Source organism: Scleropages formosus, chromosome 8 (genome assembly GCF_900964775.1).
Source record: "Scleropages formosus chromosome 8, fSclFor1.1, whole genome shotgun sequence".
Classification (NCBI taxonomy): Eukaryota; Metazoa; Chordata; class Actinopteri; order Osteoglossiformes; family Osteoglossidae; genus Scleropages; species Scleropages formosus.
Window position 1 is genome coordinate 9,875,470 of NC_041813.1, and position 20,163 is coordinate 9,895,632.

The 20,163-nt window shown below is 40.9% G+C and overlaps 2 protein-coding genes across 4 annotated transcripts; both read right to left on the reverse strand.

Annotated features, from left to right (window-relative positions):
* Positions 1–679: 679 nt before the first annotated feature.
* ubtd1a (ubiquitin domain containing 1a) lies at positions 680–10,901 on the reverse strand. Its single transcript, XM_029254356.1, has 3 exons — positions 10,509–10,901; positions 1,622–1,849; positions 680–1,459 (listed from the first exon to the last, which is right to left on the reverse strand). The coding sequence occupies exons 1-3, from the start codon at positions 10,588–10,590 to the stop codon at positions 1,077–1,079; spliced, it is 693 nt and encodes a 230-aa protein (XP_029110189.1). The 5' UTR covers positions 10,591–10,901; the 3' UTR covers positions 680–1,076.
* Positions 10,902–12,152: 1,251 nt separating this feature from the next.
* On the reverse strand, positions 12,153–18,744 carry zdhhc16a (zDHHC palmitoyltransferase 16a). 3 transcript variants are annotated; one of them, XM_018766141.2, is made up of 12 exons: positions 18,601–18,744; positions 17,117–17,247; positions 15,955–16,338; positions 15,540–15,734; positions 15,321–15,409; positions 15,136–15,164; positions 14,821–14,954; positions 14,580–14,675; positions 13,518–13,603; positions 13,130–13,253; positions 12,956–13,026; positions 12,155–12,866 (listed from the first exon to the last, which is right to left on the reverse strand). In XM_018766141.2, the coding sequence occupies exons 3-12, from the start codon at positions 16,192–16,194 to the stop codon at positions 12,764–12,766; spliced, it is 1,167 nt and encodes a 388-aa protein (XP_018621657.1). In that variant the 5' UTR covers positions 16,195–16,338; positions 17,117–17,247; positions 18,601–18,744; the 3' UTR covers positions 12,155–12,763. The 3 variants fall into 3 exon arrangements, with proteins under 3 accessions (XP_018621658.1, XP_018621659.1, XP_018621657.1); XM_018766142.2 differs by lacking the exon at positions 17,117–17,247 and having other exon boundaries at positions 12,153–12,866; positions 18,601–18,736; XM_018766143.2 differs by lacking the exon at positions 14,580–14,675 and having other exon boundaries at positions 12,154–12,866.
* Positions 18,745–20,163: the final 1,419 nt, after the last annotated feature.

Sequence of the window (20,163 nt, forward strand, 5' to 3'; positions counted from 1 at the left end):
TACGCAGTAAGCTTCTGAAAAAGCTTTCATTTGCACTTAAAACAAAGCTTGAAATTATAGTTGTAGAAATGTAGCAAGCCCATAAGTGTTATACATTGTTTACAAGAAATATTTTTCAGAATTAAACAGAAAAGTCTACAGAATTCATTGTGTAAATAGAATACAAAGTAAACATTGTTTCACCCCACTGTATACATACAAAAACAAATCATGAGAGGGACACAGGGCACAGTACTTCTAGCTTCCTGACAAAGCTAAACGCATTGATTTTTGAATAGTTAACATTAAGACAAAAACCTGCTGAATTCCCTGAGCTAACATGAATTTGCCAGGCTGTTCCTCTCTGAGGAGACACCCTCTACTAGAAGCCTGCAACCATGTACAAGATCCACAGTGTAAAACATCAAGGGGGTATTGTTTGGTAGGAGTCTACTAAAAAAAAAATAAATAAATAAATAAATAGTCTGATGTAAGTTAGAAATGCAAGGCAACTATATTATTCATTGGTTTAACTTCTCAGTTCCTGAATCTTTTAAAAAGTAGCAAGGCAATTCATTAAACAAAATTTTAAAAAGTCTCCCTCTACCAACAAGCTAGCAACAATATCATCATGTGCAAAAACAGCTACAAATTTCTCTTTACAAAGAGGACAAAAAGGATTAAATAGAAAGCATGATCCTTTTAGCACATCATGTCCTGTGAGTCTGGCCCATCTAGACAGAAAGCCCATGCTGCATCTCCCTGTGCCTTCTTGCTATTAAATATTCAAACCCCACATTTTGGTTGCTTCTTTGCAAACTGCTTTCCACATCTGGCTTTGTAGGCCAGGAGACACTACAGGTAGGGGTGTATTAGCATATCATCATCTGATAAGGGTATGTGGGGAAGGGTCGAAACTGCCTAGCATGACAGCGTGTACCATTGCACCTGATCTACAGGTAGGGTACTGTATCAGGCTGTACATTTTCCCACAATGTATTTGCGCACAAAACAGGATTAATGTCCTCGCGCCCCTTCTCGTACCTTCAGAGAACTATCGCAGTGAGCCAGAACTTTGTTTCACATCCCACAGGGGCTCAGTTAGAAATGGTGGGCTGGAAAATGATGACCTGGATAAAAAAGTCCTTCTGAATCTTGGTGTCCTGCAGTCGGGTCTTGTCAGTGAGCAGCTTGCCTGAGAAGAACCAACGCTGATGGGCAACATCAATGTCCTCCTGGGCCTGCAGCTTCTTCTTCAGCTGGAGAATGGGGTCAGCCATGCTGGCAGTTAGCCGCAGGTCCTTGCCTGTGGAAAGGCGCACCTTCAGCTGGAATTCTTTCCTAGATGTAACCAGGGGCTCAGGCTTCTCTGGCACATCCTCATCATTGCGCTCTGAGATCAGGTTGACTGGAGGAGCTAGACAGTATGCTGGCAGCTGGTAGCGGTTCCCAAGCTCATCATAGCACTCAGCCAGGGACCCTGTAGAGTAAGGGTGCAAGTGTGTGAAACTGCTTGTATTGCAGGCAGACATATCTACATTAATGTTGCATCAACAACAAAAGTGACATTTATCGCCACTCAAGCATCACCAAAATATTAAGATACATAGAAGTGCTAGCCTGAAAGCCAACCCCATCCTACCATGTGGCAGGGTGATACTAGCTCCATCCACAATGGCCTGGGCCAACTCATGGTCATTTCCCTCAAGGGCCAGAGCTGCTGCCCTCAGTGCATCCCAGATCTCCTTGCGACCATCAAAGGCTGGCGCCGTGTCCCAGAACTCATCCCGCTTGCTGCGCAGCTGGCCTTCAGTCATGGGATAATCACTCTTCCACTTGGGCTTGTCCTTCTTCAGTGGCTCATTACGTCCTGTGTTGAACAACATTGAACAACAGTGTCAGCCCCAAAGAACTTGGCCAGGTCTTTTAAAGACTGCTTTGCATTGCACAAAAAAAAAAAAAAAAAAAACAACTAGTGACAAGACCTCAACTGCAACACTTTACTCCTCAAGGTGCTGCTCTAGGCCACATACAGTATTCACGTTAGTATTTAAAATGGTACCGTTAACACACACAACTTCTGTCCTGTGATGTCATTCAGGAACATGCTGTGGTTCAATGAGTCGATTTACATCTAGTCATTTAACAGACTTTTCTCCAGAGCGACATACATCTCAGAGACTTGTCGTGGAAAGCTAAAATATAAGCTAGAGAGTAAATGGCATTTAACTAAACTGCATGTTTATTGCATAGCCTGGTCTTTCTCAAGAAATATACTAAAGCACTTTTCAAATGCCAGATCCAAATATTACTCAAAATTAATTGATGAAAATGTATGTATTGTTTTCTGTTGAACACCAGTGCAAACTTACCTACTAAACACCTAGATAAGCCATGTAATTCCATTTCTTCTACTACTACTACTGATGAACTTGTCATTTCTTTAACAATAAATCAGAAAACATCCAGGCATTGATCATACCATCTAATCCACTCCTAGTCAAAGTATGGGTTTCTGGCTCTGATAATATTTGTGTTTGTGTCATGTTTTTGTTTAAATAGCTTTGATTACTATAGAGAAAATAACTGTGCTAATTTGCACAATGAAATTTACTAAATCTGCTACTGTTCTTTAGACCAAATCCCCACTAAATTATATAAAGCCACATTTTCCAATCTTGCAGAACCTGCTGTTAATATCATTAATACTTCGCTGCTTATTGTTGATGTCCTGAACACTTTTAAAGGTGCTGTTATTAGACCGTTGTTAAAGAAATCGGATTTTGACTGTAAAGAACCAATAAATTCTAAACACATGTACAATTGTTCTTAATAAACAATTTGAAAAGATTGTGGCTTCTCAAAATCGTAAAATAATGGAAAAAATGGGTGACATTATTTGTAAGCATGATGTTAGTTCTTACCCATATGCTGATGACACTCATACAGTTTCTTGTAAGCCTGATGACACACCACATAGTATCTTTAGCAAATTGTCTTTACCGCTGACAAACAGTTTCAAGCATATGTAATGTGTTAAACACTTCAGTGTTTTGTTGGATGGAAACATGTCATTCATATTTCACGCTACTACTTTCACTAGGTTGTGCTTCCTTCAGCTGACATATATAATTAATCTAAAGCAGTTTTTATGTGGGAAGGATGCTGACAAATTGGTTCATGCTTTTTTTGAGCAGGCTGGCCTATTGCAATGCTTTATTATCCAGTTGTACATACCAGACTTTATCCAGGTTATATTTAATGCAGAGTGCTGCTGCTAGAATTGTTACAAGAACTAGGAAGTATGCCCATATAACATTAGTTCTTAAATTACTGCATTGGATTGTAAAATCTTACTCTTGACACAAGGCAGTACATGGCATTGCTTTAGCCTACCTTAGTGAGATTGACATATGTTCCAGACAGTTGTCTTCATTCAATGGATGCGAGTTTCCCTTAAGTACCCGCGATTGATAAGATCTCAGTAGGAGAGAGAGCAACAGAGAGTCAAAACTTCAGAATAGTCTGCTAGTTGTTGTAAGGAATGCCATCTGTCTCGGGGATTAACTTCAGGCTAAAGCTCATTTGTTTGCTCTGGCGTATCCATAACTGATGTTATTCCCATTTGCTGTGTTGTGTTTTAATATAAAACTCTCTAGTTTTGTTTTTTTGTCTGTTGCCCTTTCTGTTTGTTGACCACATGGCGAAACATGAGAAGACTGGCCGTGATACTAGCACTCCATGTTGACGGAAGACGATGACTGCATGCCACAGAGGATGAGACTCGCACATGTGAGGTGAGACATTAAGTCATCAAGTCATCAACTTAATAGCATCTAGCAACCGTAGCAATGTTATAACTGGCTGTTCAAGGTGGCTTAAAAGTCTTTTTATACCTGAAATGACCAGGAGGGGTGAGCAGTCACTGGCACTTGGACCCCCAAAGGTTTTTTCTTTCCTTGCCTTTTGGTTGATCGTTTTTTTTTTTTAATTTCCTTTCCTTTGTGGCCAGTTGGCTTAGTTATAGCGTTAACAACAAAGATAGTTACTGCAGTAATTTAATGCATAGCCAAGCTTTCATATGTATCATGTCTTCTGATCCTTTGTTTAGCAGTCTGTCACAGTGTCAGAAGACTGCTCTATAAAAATAAATTGAACAGTATATAAAATCTGCTGAATCTCTGTCCACATTTAAAAAGGGTCTTAAAACTCACCTTTTCCAGACTCACTTCGCCCATGATCTCTTAAGTTCATGTAAGGTGTAAATGTTCATGCACTATAACTTTAAGATCATGTCCAGGTAAACCTTTACACAGCTACTCCTGTAATGTAACATAAATGTTTTATTTATCTTTTAAAAAAAACTACTAGGAAGGTGATCAGGAATCATCAATATTCTGATAAAGTTTTATGCAGCTACTCATGTGAAGAACATTGCTGCATATGGTGAAAAAAAACTAACTGTACTTAAGAATCATACATCTGCAATTATGTTATTCTCCTAATGTAATGCACAAATTGTATTTTCTACGAGATGTGCGTCGCTTTGGAGAAAAGCATCTGCTAAATGAATAAATGTAAATGTAATGTAAAATGCTCTAACCAATGTAGAATGATAGCATATAAAAACAAGTTTTAAAAAAAAAAAAAAAAAAAAAACTCCAGAGATTAAAATAAGAATGTGTCTATTGCTTATTTTCAGCACCACTGTAAGAAATACTTACCCATGGCTCTTATAAATATAGTATGTTAGACTGAGGTCAGGCAATATTGCCCACATGTATCCTCCCTAGTTTTGTTGCCCAGGTACTCCTGCCGTGACACACAACACAAAAAAACATGGTACTTCCCATACGGGAAGGCTTTACACCCACAAAACCCTACCAGCCCACAGAACTCCTCCTAGGAGTTTCCCAATGGATCTTCTTAGTGTAAGTATAGTCTGCACAAAGAGGAAACAGTCTGGATTATGCTGGGGATTTAGCCTGTGTGTGTCCAGCTGTCTATAAATAGCATCAATAACACATGCATTAGTAAATCCTTTCCTCAGAGAAAGTCTTGTACAGTTCTAAAAGTAACTTTAAGGTATTTACTGGTTTTACTCTGTTGCAAGTGAAGGACTGCCACAAAAAGAAGTTACAACCAATAAATTCCAGAAGTTATTACTACAACACTAAACAGCACAAATAAGGAGTTTTATATAGCTCACAGCTTTGTAAATACCTGTAGCTATATATTTTGTGTGCAGCAAGAAGAAATAAATCTCAGAAGAACAGTAATTATTTCCTACACCAGGACTTCAACTGCTTTTTGCTTAAAAGACTTGCTCTTTAACCACCATACTACCTGCTGTGCATGTTGTTAGTTTTCTAGTTGTAAAATCCCAGGTTGTGCTTCCTTCTCTAAAGGTTATGACTGGAGGAAAGCCCACCTCCCCCACCCAGACAGTCAGGTAGCTCAGGGCTTTAAGGACAGAAGAACAAGGTGGCAGCTTCACAATTCCGAGATCTAATTTTATAGGATTGCACATGGATGGCAAGGTGTAAAGTAGGGGGCATACTGGTTCTTACTACGCCATACCATCCTCACTAATCTTGTTTCCTTGACAACCAACCATTACAGGGCTCAGGATTTTAAAAAGGTGACATTGATGGATTTAAAAATATATATATTTATAGTGTGACGGATTACTGTGTTTAATCTGGTGTGACAACAGGATTTGCCATAATCTCTTTCAGAATGTTGGAGGGAAAGAGGTAAAATAGCAATAAACTATTAAAATTATTTAAAAATAACCTGTATGTTTTCTCCCATCATTATGCATCTCTTCAGATGTCTATTTATTTATGCAGTTATTCTGAATTTTGTCCTTTCTTTGTAATGTTGCTACTGAAGCATGATGAAGGCTGAATAGTGGGAGTTACACTTGTTCTGTTATATTTCTATGAATGTTTACTTCATAAATTTAGGAATTAACTCAGTTGAATGTGCTTTCAAAGGGTGAGTGAGATCCCTCAAGTACTTCAACTACGCTGTCTTTGCTCCTCAGTTCCACTGTGAAATCTATATAACAGTTGATGGGATGCCTTACTGCTATTTCTTGGTGAATTTGCCCTAACGGAAGCACCTGTGAATCAGAGTTGTCAAAACCCACGGCAAATCCAACACACAAGTATGTCTTTACCAAAAAAAGATGTGTATAAACCAGTGTATATAGTGCAAACCCTAGTGCTAGCAAACTCTAGTTCTGTAAGTCGGAGCTGTGATCTTCAGTAACAGACAGCTGCAGCCAAGGGCATGAGGTACTTCAGGGCTTCTTGCCCTAAAGACCACTCCCAAAACACCTAAATCACATGTTCTCTTTGGGATCCAGAAGATATAGCTGAGCCACCATTTCCTTGGCATCAGTCACATCTTTGGAGTAGCACAACTGTTGCTGCAATACACGTTAAATACATCAAAATGATAAAGATAAAAATTGTGATAATATTCAGATGGGGCAGCAACTGCAGAGGGGTACCTTACATAACTCCCAATATAACACACGAGGCCCACAAAAGCCATCACACTATGTATTGCTACTTTTGAATCAGCAAGCTGAATTACACAATCTATAATTCTTATATTCTTACAAATACAGATCTTGCACAGAGATTAAAGTCAAGACTGTACTTGTTTTATTGTTGGGTTGATGGTACATTGAGATGCCTTACATCCCAGGGAAAAATCCAAAACAGAAGGTATATCACGCAAAGCAAGCCCATGACTAAGACCACTAAATACCATCAGGGGAACTCCTATAGCTTAAAGGGCTTTGAAATAATTCCTTGCAACTCTCAAACAGAACAAATACCTGAAACCCTTACTGTACAGACTGAGATTTGTTGAAACCTGGTCAACTCAATATTTCTACCTTTTTTTGTTTTTTTTGCAGAGGGTATTTATACTACAGACAGGAAGCCTTTATAATTCAGGGTTGGCACCATGCTGTGATAGTGATGTGTTCTGTACCTCAGATAATTTATTTCCCCCTAATCCCCTATGAAATATTTACCACTACCAATACTCACGTACATGATAAAACTCAGTGTCACACCCAACATGAGGCCAACCCATGTATGGACTAGACATCTCACTAATGGATGTGAACCCATGCAGATCACAAAAGAATAGACAGTTTGTCCATGAAACTATAACCACAAATCCAATAATTGGCATTTAGAAGGCCAAAACAACAGATGAAATGCAAAACCTTCTGTCTCCTAGGGCAGTTGGCTTAATGAGTGCTTCCTACTTAGGATGCTCCACCTTGGGCATGACAAGGATTTCTGCTCAGCCAAAGCTAAATGGATGAATGTGGTGTAGCAGTTGTATGTCTCAGTTGATTTTAGAGACAAAATGTGGAAGGAGCACACAAAAAGATTCTCAAATGCACCCTACAAAACTATACCTTTCTCTTGAAGGAACACTAAGGACCTAATGAAATGAACACAAACAGTCCCTGTGCAACCAGTTATTTACTACAAGCAATAAGTTGGAATTCATAAGGTAGGGGTACAACAGAAGGATAATTTCCCTAATCATTTACAAAAGCTATCAAGCAGACAAAATTTTAAAAAATGAAAAAGAAAAAAAAGCCACCTGATCACTTACTTTTCAACATTACAGCCACAGTGGTATTGTAGCTCCTGGAATGTCCAACTCCCATAGTAATGTTCCTCAGAGACACTCCAGCTTAGACGAGTGACACAAACTAGTGCTGTGCCTGAATATTTAGCCCTACAAGTTCCAGCCTATGAAGCCCAAGCTCACTTTAGCACCGAGTCTCAAGAACTCTAACCTGAACAGTTCTATTTTAAAACAATGTCTGAAAATAGCTGTCACAGATATATACCACCTTCAAAAGAACATGTCCATCCAAGCATGGACAAATACAAACATTTCAATTAACATTAGCACAATGATTTGCATTCATCCCTGCTTTTCCTAATCACAGTCCAGTAAGATTTATTCATTATATACCAATACATTTAAGTAGTTCTGAGCAAAGCATAGTACAAATCATTTACTTGCCAGTATCACAAAAAAAAAAAAAAAAAGTCACATTAAGAGGTCTCTTGATCCTGTTCGTCTCATTTAAAGCCAAGAGTTTAAAAATAAACTTTAGTTGTAAAGCCCTGTTCGTCTGGCACAGGACATGGTAATCCTAATGTGTGCTAATACAAGCTGATTTTCCAGTATCCTCTGAAACTCTGCCATTCAAAATCAAGTCCCAGAAAACACCTCCATACTGGCATGCTGCACACATGGTATTACCAAGAGCAATGATGCAAGAACTGTGTAAATGAACAATATCACAAAGTAGTAAGAATTATAGCAGGAAACCAGGATTTAGAGCTGAAATACCATCCGGGGGCTGCTGATAGCATAATGGTTAGAGCTACTGCCTTTAGACCCAAAGGTGGCTTGTTCAAATCTCACCTACTGTTTACTGTATCCTTGAGCAAAGTTCTTACCATAAATTGCTCCAATAAAATTACCCAGATGTATAAATCAGTAAATAACTGTGTAATTCAACACTGTAAGTTGCTTTGGATAAAACTGTCAGCTACATGAATAAGTAAGTCTTTGAAACCAGTTTGAATGTATTTAATGAGCTCTACTGCACATCCTACATTGAGATTGTCAGTGAATTATCATTGACCATAGTAAATCTGCTTGAACCAAATGTTGAAGGCTGAAAAATTGTGTAGATCTACATTTAGTTGACTTTTGCTTCCAAAGCAACATACAACGTTAAACTGCCTACAATTACTTACCCATTGATACAGATGGGTAATTTTTATTGGAGCAATTTAGAGTAAGTACCCTGCTGAAGGGTCAGATCCCTACAAACATAACTACCTGCATAAATGGTATATACTGTGAAAAACACTGACAGCTGCATAACAAAAAACAGTAGCCCAACACAAATGAACAGCAAACTGAATTTGCAGATGCTCCAAGTTGAAGCCAGTTCCCTTTGTTTAGCGTTTTCTTGTTTTAATGAAATGTCTCTTTCCCCCTGGACACTCATAATACAGATATTCAGACTCCAAGAATTTGCACCACTCAACTAAAATATTCAATCTCCATCTTCCTGGGACTTTCTGGTCTGTAGGTCCACCAAATTCATGATGAAACCTCTCCAATTACATGAAGTGATCAGACTATCCACTCAGATCAGTAAATCATCCCATCAGATGAACACAGTGTGTTTACTGCTCAGAATTGTAACTATCCCTACAGAATAAAAGCACAAACAGCTGTGGGGTCATTCTGACAGTCCTAAAAAAGAATGCCATCTCCATTCTGAACTGGTTTCTTGCATAGTTATTTCATTAACCTGAAAATCGTCATGAATTTTGCACTCCTCCGCATATCCCCAACACACTGTTTGTCACATGCACTGGGTCCTTGTATTATGGATGTTTAACAACATACAAACACCTTCAGTTTATTTTAATAGCATTTATCTAATTTTCCCCATAATGCACTGCAAAGATCACCTGCATTTATGCAAACAGCCCTTAGAAAAAACCCACCCAAACCAAAAAGAAACCTGAGACCAGATTCAGAAGGTGTCTGGTGTTCCTGAGTGTTGGTGATTAATAATTAGATGACAAATGTTGAACATGTTTACGTGGAGGAATCAACACTCAGTAGGAGTTTGAACAGAATCCCCCCCCCATTCCATTTGTGTTCTTAAAGCGAGAACTAATGGCCATAGTGCTTTGTGACACTACGAGATATAACTAGTTTGTCAGGAAAAGCTTTTTATAAGTGTAGTACACACAGGTCTATAAATTATAAATGTTCTTGATGTTTATGTATGTTTTGGGCTATTTTGCCAGCGAACTTACATCATTGGTCCTGGAATGGACTGCAATTTAATTTTACCACAAGTTTGGAAACAGGAACACCTCCTTCGGCTTTCAGACTCCTTTCGAAAGAATTTTGAGAAACAACATAGTATGATAGTTCCGGATACCAAACATGATTCTCTGAACGGTTAACTGGAGAAAAACAATATAAATACTGTGAAAATAAATGTAACTTACAGTTTACTGTATACTACTACTACTGTGCGTAAAGTACAAGCAGACACCAAGACATACCAGATGTTCACTAATAGATAATTTATCATTCAATTTCCACGTACACTAGCAGAGCGAACAAAAACAGAATAAATAAAATGTGTGTTTTCAACAGACTAAAGCAGCGCAACCTTACAGGCATGTCAGCTTTTCGAAGAACTTTACTTAAGTTACATTTTCTTTCTCGTTTGCATCTTCTTAGTAATTTTACTCCCTCCCTCGGCTTCGGCGAGCTTTCATTAAATATTCAACATCCCACGTGGCCGTAAACTGGCGAAAAGGGACACTCGTGTTATTATATTACTAACTGCGCTCTTTTGAACACTAAGAAGAGAAATTTTAAAAAAAGAATAAACAGCCACCAGAGACACACGCCGGTCCACCACGATTTACCTGCCCTCTTTCTGCGCGTCCTCCCCCGTATTCCGGACTGCTCGCCCGAGTCCCCGGGTTGTCGTCCAACGCAGGAGCCCATGATTATGTCACACCAGTCCGAGTCCGAGCAGCAAATCCATCGACAGTGGAAAATAGGCAGTATTTGCACAACAGGACGCTAAACACAGCCGTACTTCCCAAGCAGCGTCCAGCGCTGTAAGTTCGTCCGAGTCGAGACAGTCAGTCACGCCGGCGACACGTTCACTGGTCCGCAGCTGACATCGCGTGACACTTGCGGCGCTCTTCCAACTCGTCTTTCACACACACACATTACAATCCACAGTTGAGAAGCACTTCATCAACATGAGCGATTTTGATTCGTTTCCAGACGGACGGGACAGCAGTAAGCTTTAACGGTGCAACTCGGGGCACGACACGAGCTGCGAGTGAGAACAGCGGAGTGCCTGGCTGTTTCCCGTCTGAAAATGAACCTGGCGCTATACTATATTATTAGGATTTGCCTGGAATTAGCAGTGGTTAAATAATAATCAGTACCTTTCTGAAAATAACGCTCACGACTGCCCGTGACACGTTCCTTTGGTGCACAGCTATACTACAGTACACCCAAAGACTCTCCATCTCTTTCCATCCAGGGTTAAATCCCTTTCTCTTCCTGGTGGAAACACCGTATTTGGTGCGCAAGCGCAGCACCGGTACAGCTCGAGAGCTGCATTGGCAAGGCTGCTGCAACTGATCGTCCTACTACTGAACTAATCACGTGTTATTGACCGGTCGCACACGCTGAGCTCCTGTTTGCTGCCGCATAGGGCAGCAGGACGTTGTGCTATATGACAAATGATGTGACTTTGTAAGGCACCCACGGGCACTGAAGAACTGAAATTTGGGCGACACGGTGGCTCAGCGAGTAGCTGTTGGGTGGTGTGAGGACGCGGATTCGATCCAGTTTCAGGCTGTAAGGACTTTGCATGCTCTCCCTGTGTCTGCGTAGGTTTCCTGGTGCTCCCACAGTTAAAGGACATACTGTTCAGGTAGGTTGGTGACTAAGTCACCCATAGTGTGGGTGATGGAGTGTGTTTTACTTGCTGATGTATGGATAAGTGATCCATTGTAAGTAGTGTATAGCTGCCAGCGTAAGTCAGCTTGGGTGAATAAGATGTGGGCTGATAACACTACATAGTGTTCATTGGAAGTTGCTTTGGAGAAAAGCATCTGCTAAATTAAATAACATAAGGCACCCTTGAGTGCCTCAGCAATGTGTAGAGCTTTCTGCTAGGGAAGAAGCCCTACTGCACCCTGCTGGTGCAACCAAGCCATGCAATGGTAATGAAAGTCTAAAATCCTGATCACATTACTCACAGGTAAAATTATGACTGCAGGTAATTACTTACTGTAATTTTTCTTTAGAACTTTAGTCTGAAAACCAGCATCTGAACATTGACCTTCTACTGAGTCATTGCAGTATGGGTGGATTCATTAATTTGCATGGAGGAGGGTGATCGCTGGCTCCACATTAAGAACACTGATACAGGATGGAACTGTAAAACTACCAACAGAATATAATTGTGTAACTCAGTTGATCAAAGCCTCTGTTAGGCATAAAGTGGTTGAAGTGAACTTCATACCACCAACCTGGGTTATGAACAATTGTTTAACTGCAATCTTACAGAAAGGACCTGCTCGTTTCTCACCATCAGTGCTTAGAATAGAGACCCATCCTACTTGAATAATCAGTGACATAGTCAACACAGCAAGTATGTGTGATTAAAAATCATGGAATTTATTTTTTTATCAAATGTAGAAGTACAAACATCCACCAAATGTTAACTGCACAGTTTTACATGTGCTTAAACATGGTCTTTCAGGGTACCTTAAAAAGGACAACCAGCTGCCTCAGTGTTTTCAACTGTCATCTCCACCACCCTTGCAAATTCCTATCAAATGATTTACTGGGAAGCCTTGTGTGATGGTGGTGCGTCACTAGCACCCCCCATCAGGCCTACCATTACACAGAAGGGAGTCAAGGAGACCACATGTCAAGAGAGTAACTGTCAAATTAACTCCCAAATGCCTACATGAGGGCAGTCTACTCCTTCTACAGTGGGTCAGAGGCTGGTATGAGAGACTGTGCCCCTGCTGGTGGGGCAGGCCAGAGTAACCCCTCTGACTCCAAGTCCCCAGGCTGCCTTTAGACTCCAACGCTACCCTGGGGCAACCATTCCCATAGTGCTGAGGAGTGAAACTTGCATCAGTAGTCAGACAGCCATCAGGTCCTTCCTGTGTAAAGTGAAGTCCCAGGTGATCCCGTCACCATAGGGTGGGTGACTGGAAGGCAGCAGGACACGGGTCAGCCAATGACTGAAGGAAAAAGAAGTAGAGTCAGAACTTTCTAGTCCTGCTTGTTCTCTCTCCAATGAATTTCCAGTGAAAGAGAACACAAAACTCACCTCCTCTTCTCAACACCAAAGAACACCTTCCAGTTGTTTAATCTGCCATAATTAAATGGATTCCTGAAAACCTACCCAAAAAAAAACCCTATATAGTAAAATGTTTAAGATGTGTATTTAGAGATTTATACTGATGTACAGTACAAGTTACAGTGTACAACCAAAGTGCCCTACCTTCCCTTTCTTCTGCATGCGCCGAGTCTCTTTGCTGTTGATGTGTCTCTCAATACTGGTCTCACCTCTAGAGATCAGCATGGCATGCCACAGTGTCAAGCCTCCAAGAGCAAGTGCTACCGTGCTGCCAGGAGGACACATGACAAAAGGGGAAAAGTCAATAAATCCTCATTCCCAGTTTGAGGTTACTGATATACCTGAATCATTTGTGTCATCAGTCAGCAAGCTTCTTATTGAAGTACACCTGATTAACTGTGTGGTAGCTATCCAAGAAAAGCCAGCTTTACTTCAAGGAAAATCCCATCCATTTCAGACTGAATGATACCCAAGAATAGACTTTCAGGCCTTTGACATATTGGACTGTTTAACAGCCCAAGAAATATCTCACCTTGTCAGCACCCACATGTAAATGATGCTCTTATGAAACATCTTGTCCCTGAATGTGAAGGGAGGAGCTGGAGTCTGATAATAGCTCTGGAACAAAAACAAAAAAGGAAGTTAAGCAATCACTGTATTCAGCACCACATTAATAGACTAGCTTTACAAATCTTGGCTGAATGAGCAGTGTCTTGTGTTAGTTATCCGAACGTCTTTTGTTACAATGAGTTAAACTCAGTTACCCTGCAGCATATTCATTCACCGTTTACCTGGTAACATGCGGAATCTTGGTTTTGATAAGTGAGCAGGCCAGCAACTACTTTAAAAAACTTTGGACACAGACAGCAGGGCAGCCTTTTAAAGCTGAGTAATGTCATTATATCTTGTCTTTATGTTGTTTGACTTCTCCTAGCATGCCATGGAAAATGTTCCACAAATACACAAAATGCAGTAGTTACACATTTAGTAAAAACACAGCCAAGTCACTTCACAGGCACAGCAACTCAAAGGATGACATTGGGTCAGCCACAAGCTCAATGGACAGTATGCCACTAGTTACCCAAGTTAATTGGCTAGAACGCCTAGAGGAAATTCCAAGATGATAAAATGCTGAAATGTTAGGAAACTGACACGGGACATTTTAAAGTTTCCTTCCGATACAATACCAGCTCTGTAACTCCTACTAACTTGGTTCAGGACATTTGAGCAGAGAATGGTCTGTACTGATTATAGGTCCTATAGGTTGTGTCATATGAAGACATTAGTTTATTTGGTCCTAGCAGTTACTGGTCTCACAATGGGGTCAAGTGGTAAGTACCTACTGAAAAGTGAAAGACCACTGAGACTGCAAATATTTAAACTTTATCCTTCTGCACAGTAATTATATATGTATCGGGGGGGGGGAGCATTTTGTCGTTACACATCAGCTAATTAGGTCAAAACATTTAATCTAATTTAAGGGAATGCCAAATGGAGGAAGGCAGGGGTGAGGACTAGGGAGATTTAAGCATATGCCAGCATCTGGGTGCCAAGTGGGGATACTGAGCAGTGGGTTGCAGGGCCTCTGTACTACCTGCCCAGGTGCAGATCCAGGAGGTAGGAGGCCAATGAGCCATCCTACCCCCGTCACGGGAACCCCTTGTGGCTCCACATCCAAGCTCTTGAAGCGCTATTGGAACAATGTAGAGACAAATGGCCCTGGTTAACAGCTCTCCTGAATCGCAGGGCACTGGGGATGGACAGGTGGAGGGTACACCAGCATTCCATTAGCTGGGGTAGGTGGGGTGTGAGTAGAGGACAGAGCCAGTTCTCACCTCAATGGCTCTGTAAGCATCCAGGAACAAATTTCGCCCGCTGATGCTGCAGTAAATGCAGCCCAAGGTCATGAATAGGCAGAAAGAGAAGAAGTAGCGATGGTTGAAGTGGCCTACACAGTTGTTCAGCCAAGCTGAGAATATATACAATTAAGGGGGAAACACATCATGTCTTATAACAAAAAAAATTACTATGCCACAGGTTCTTTCACTAATACAATAAAATACACATGCACTTCCAAAATCAGCAAAAACAAACAACTGAAGATTCAGTGTCTGCCAGCAAGACTTTGTCCATTTCCATGAAAAAGATACGGCAGTGATGATCCATTTTTAATATACAGCTGTAAAACAACAAGAAACAAGTATTGAGAATATACAATGGTAAACTTTACACCAATACACAACATGTCATACATCCTCTCACACAATACCTAAGCTTCCAATATTTTCTTCAACTTGACAGCACCAAATTTATGAGTACTGGAAAAAACAGCTACCTGTTGCAAATACTGCAGTGATGGGTTCTGGCCGGCTTGGGAATTATGCATTTCTTGCAGACGGACACAGCTGGTATATCACATTTTATCTGAAAAACACACACAGGACATGAGGAACTTTCCTAAGGACTAATGTTCTCACAATTAACCCAGTTGCTTCAAGGTGCCTATTGTCCTCATCCAAATAAGTCTTTGCATTTTCTAATGGGAGCTTCTTACCTGGGGAGGGTGTCCAGGGGATGTCCTGGTGGCTTTGTAATAGTGGAAGACAATCATTACCAGGTTCCAGTGGCCATAGCAGAGATGCCAAATGATCCAAGCTGTAGAGTATGTATCCAAGACCATGGGCAGCAGGCAGAAGTATGCGATGATAAGAATAGAGCTGGTGAGGATCACAACCAGGCACACAAAGACCTGTAGCAGGGTTGGTGGGGAGCAGATTTAAGAAGAACAGAGCAGTGTTACAAATAGAGACAAGTGGGTATTAGACAACCCAGAGAAAAGTGTCACCAAGTTTTTCTCAATTATCTGGGCCCCAAAAATTTGTAGAACTGGAATATAAAAAAACTGAAGCACCCCCCCCATACATCAGGACATGGCATAGTGAATTCCCTAAAGCTGTGATGTGACTTACCACTCCAAACCAACGTGTGAGATGGTCCACTAGCCAGAACACAGGCTCGAAGAGGGCATCCATGACCACATCAGAGTTGGTGAGTGAGTTGAAATATAGGGACTTGAGGAGCAGCCTGCTGTAGCTCCAAGGCTCCCGTACACACCTTGGCAGCCTTTTGTGGCCTCGCCTGAAGCACAGCCGCAGCCACCGCAGTAACAAACGCATGGTGCTAGAAAAGAGCTGCATACCATTCTGCATTTCCCCCGGAATCAAATTTACAGAACATGTGGCACGGTCTTCTTTCCACACCAGTCACAACTTCCAGGACTTGATGTTGTATGATGAAGATTGAGACAAATGTTGCACAGGTCCGAGATAAAGCTTCTTGTCCATAGGGCAATCCTACAGCCACCAAGGAAGAAGGGAATTCCCTTTATAAACTCATGGAATGAAGAGGTACAAATAAGGAGACTCAAAGTGCAATAGTGAACAAATAATTCTTCCAGTTTGTATTAGTATTATTACTAATGCAAAAATTTTAGACCATTTTGCTTGTAAATAGTCTAAAAATAAAACCAAAGGTACCCAAGCCCAGGTAAACTGCCAGCAGGAGAAAAAAAAAGTGAGGACAGTATCATTTCCTGACACTGAACACTTACACAACCACTTAGGTACACCGCTCGTTTTCTCCATCATGCCATCATTACTTTTTCATGGAGGACCTAAACATCCTGAGCACTGCATCATTGTCTCCTCTGTAAGTCCTATGAGCCAATTATGCTGAGGGTGAATGTGATCCTTGTAAGCACATTGGATGGATCAAAAATGCAATTCACAGTATTTGGTTAGATCTTATGAGACAGGCTTCCTTAGCATAATAGGATGGTTTTACAGGGCCAACAAAGAGCTTTGGAGGATGACTTACAGGATCCTGCTACAAGCAATTTTGACCATTTCAGCAGAGATTTAGAGGAAACAACTTACTAAGGACTTGAAATATAAAAACAAAAAACTGACAAATACAGAATGCAGTCCTTTTTTAATAGGTCAGTCCTTCACGTGACTTTTCACACACCGTCTCCCTTGTAGAAACAGTATTAGTCCCAACCTGGAAAAAAGTTGGTAGAAAAGTTTGATCTTGAGACTGCATATCTGAGACTACTCCATGTGGCTCACACACCTGTCGCTTCAGATGGTACTTTTCAGCTTTTTCTCCAGCTCTCCTGGAAATGTAGCCTTACTTCTCATACAACTGACAGGCAGCTCAGGCTTTGATGAGATTGAATTTGACCCCTGCCCTTCATCCACCACCTGGAAAAACACATGTACCATTCAGTCCAGGTCAGGAGAGGTGAACACTGTTTAAATCCAGGTCTCCAAATGGCTGGCTACACCACAGTTTTCTTGGGACACTTCTTCACTAATGCTGTTATGTTAAGTTTGCTTTCCTAATGCAGAGAACTGAAGTGGAAACCCCCGCATGCCCAAAGATCTCTGCTGCAGAGCATCCACTCACAGAACTGCACAGGAAATTGAACTGGTGTAAAAACAGCCAAAATATACTGCCATAGCAGTGAAAACCAAGTACATTAGCAAATGATTACGTTTGTGTAAGAGCTACAGCCCCATTCTGCAGAGGGATTACCACCGAACCATCATTTTTCAGTGGACACGGACCGCTGCAAACAGTTTTACTGCTAATGCCATTTCTAATTCTGGATTAGTGCTGCCTGAGATTGAGACCCAGTGCAGCTGTTTTATGGAATAAAAGCATACAATTTTTATCTCTGTTCCACATACAGGTTTGCATACATTGACTAACATCTATCAAAGGCGTACTATTGATTTTGCCCAATTTTTATAAATATTACATAATTATTCATAGTTTTCAGTGCCATTCACCACACATGCCTTCTGTAGTAATCACCTAAAATAAATTTAGCAAAAGCCTAACTTTTAATTTCCTGCCAGCTCAGCTGTCAATCGTTTTTAGTCAAGTTCCCCCCTTATTTCAATGTCATTAATTCATTAATTTTAATTTAAATGTACACATAGATTTCCCCTGTTTTCGGAATCATTGTTATTCTTTGTGCGATGAGCGCTTTCCGAAGCGGCCGTCTGGACCCGATTGTCCGCATTCCTCCTGCCAGGCACTGAATGAAGGGTGTAACGCCAGCAAAAGAAACAACAAGTGCTGTCGGCGAACAGGCAAACCTTAACCACAGAATGATCACTATCACACTTAGTTAGCATCCTTCGTGAATGCTCATTCAGCCTATAAATTAATAATCATATGATCGCATGATTGTTTCCATGATCAGTCGGATCCGCCGTCCCTTCTGTCAGTGTCACATACTTACTATGCCCAGTATGTACAGTACGAAATTTGTGATTGAATTGACGACAGACTCTCTGTCGCTGTGGAGATTTATCTTCTTTCGTATTAGCGTGGGAAAGAAGTAAAATTCTAACTATTACCGTCTTAGTAAATGACAATCCCGTTCCGTTCAACGCCTCCTGGTTAATTAAAATTTTATTAAGTCCCGCCAGACCCAGTACATTACATTTTCGCTCGGTCTACATCTCCTGTCAAAAGATCACACATCAAGTCCAATTACGGTTTTCAAGATGAGTAAATTCAGTAATACAGTTATACGCACTTACTTAGCTCTAGTGGGACGCCAGATGAAAATAAAATCCGTTGGTCAAATCATGATAATCCTGGCAGTCGTATTTCTCTATCACAGAGATTGCGGACGTAAATATTAAATGAAAGAGGTTGCAGCCCGTACAGCTCTTTAGCTTGACCCACGTACTGCGAAGGATTTCCGGACAGCGGCATTCTGGGTAATGAAGTTTTAACACATTCTTAAATTTATAAATAATTTCATTCCTTCACTCCCATGCTAAAATAAAAAATACGATACTTACCCAAAGGGGGGCGCAGCGGGTTTGGCCGGGTCCTGCTGTGTGGCGGGTCTGGGGTTTGAGCCCTGCTTGGGGTGCCTTGCCGCTTGCGACAGACTGAGACTCAGACTGGCGTCCAGTCCTGGGTGTGTCCCCTCCCCCCTCAGCCTTACGTCCCGTGTTGCCTCCAGCTGGCCGCGATCTCGCTCGGGACAAGCGTTTGTACACAGTGTGCATGTGTACTTAACCAAAGTCTTCATATGACAAAACAGGTAGTCACTTTATCTTCTATGACAAAAGGAGAACCCTAAGGGTGCGTAGGGTTATGGGAATTGAAGTCTATTTTTCCTTGATTGTTGGTGAGTACTGTACACTTTTTTACAAACATCCCACGTACGATTACGAAGCTACGAACCCTCCAAGTTTATTATTTTCTTTTTTTATTATATTATTTGTAAAAACATTTTATTCACTTTTAAATTGTCTATTTTTTCTATTGCAGCGATAAAGTGACCTGCAGATCCAGTTTTCTTCATTAGAAGTCGCTCTACTCTGTCTAAAACTCTGGCTCTGAAGGAAGGGGGTCGCGGTGGCACAGCGGGTTTTGTCTTGGGGTACCTTGCGACGGACTGGCATCCCGTCCAGGGTGTGTTCCCTCCCCATTCACTCTTACGCCCTGTGTTGTCGGGTTAGGCTTCGGTTCGCCGTGACCCCGCTCGGGGCAAGAAGTTGTAGACATTGTATGTTTGAAGAAGGGGGGGATTGGCAGCTTTACCGGGGCACAGTGGCATCATAATTTTAAAATTTATTTCATGCATTTATTTCTAATCACAAAAACTACCTAACAAATGAACAGAGGTGTATTTATTTCATTACATTATTCTGAGAGCAGATTTAAATTAACCAAATGCTGACAAACATATTAATGTAATACATCAATTGCTTCCTCCTGGCCCATTTTGTGAAGTTTACCCTAAGACACACACTTGACATTTAAGGTAATAAACTCTTAATACATGATGCCCTCATCATCCTCCATTACACTTCATGTCATGCTCTTTGATTCTCCTGATGGTAGAATGTGGCACTGTCTTAAGACACCATTCTGCATAGGTGGTTGAGGAGATTGTCTACTTTAAAAAACGGAACATAAACAATTTCAATGTTGGTTTGTGCTAAGAAAAAATAATAAACTGGCATCCCTGTGCATTTTGCAACAAGCTTAATGTTTCCAGTGAAGAGGGTTACTGGGAATCTGCACTGTTTGAGCTATTGATGGAAATCAGTTAATATATCTTTTAACAGAATGTAACCAAATAA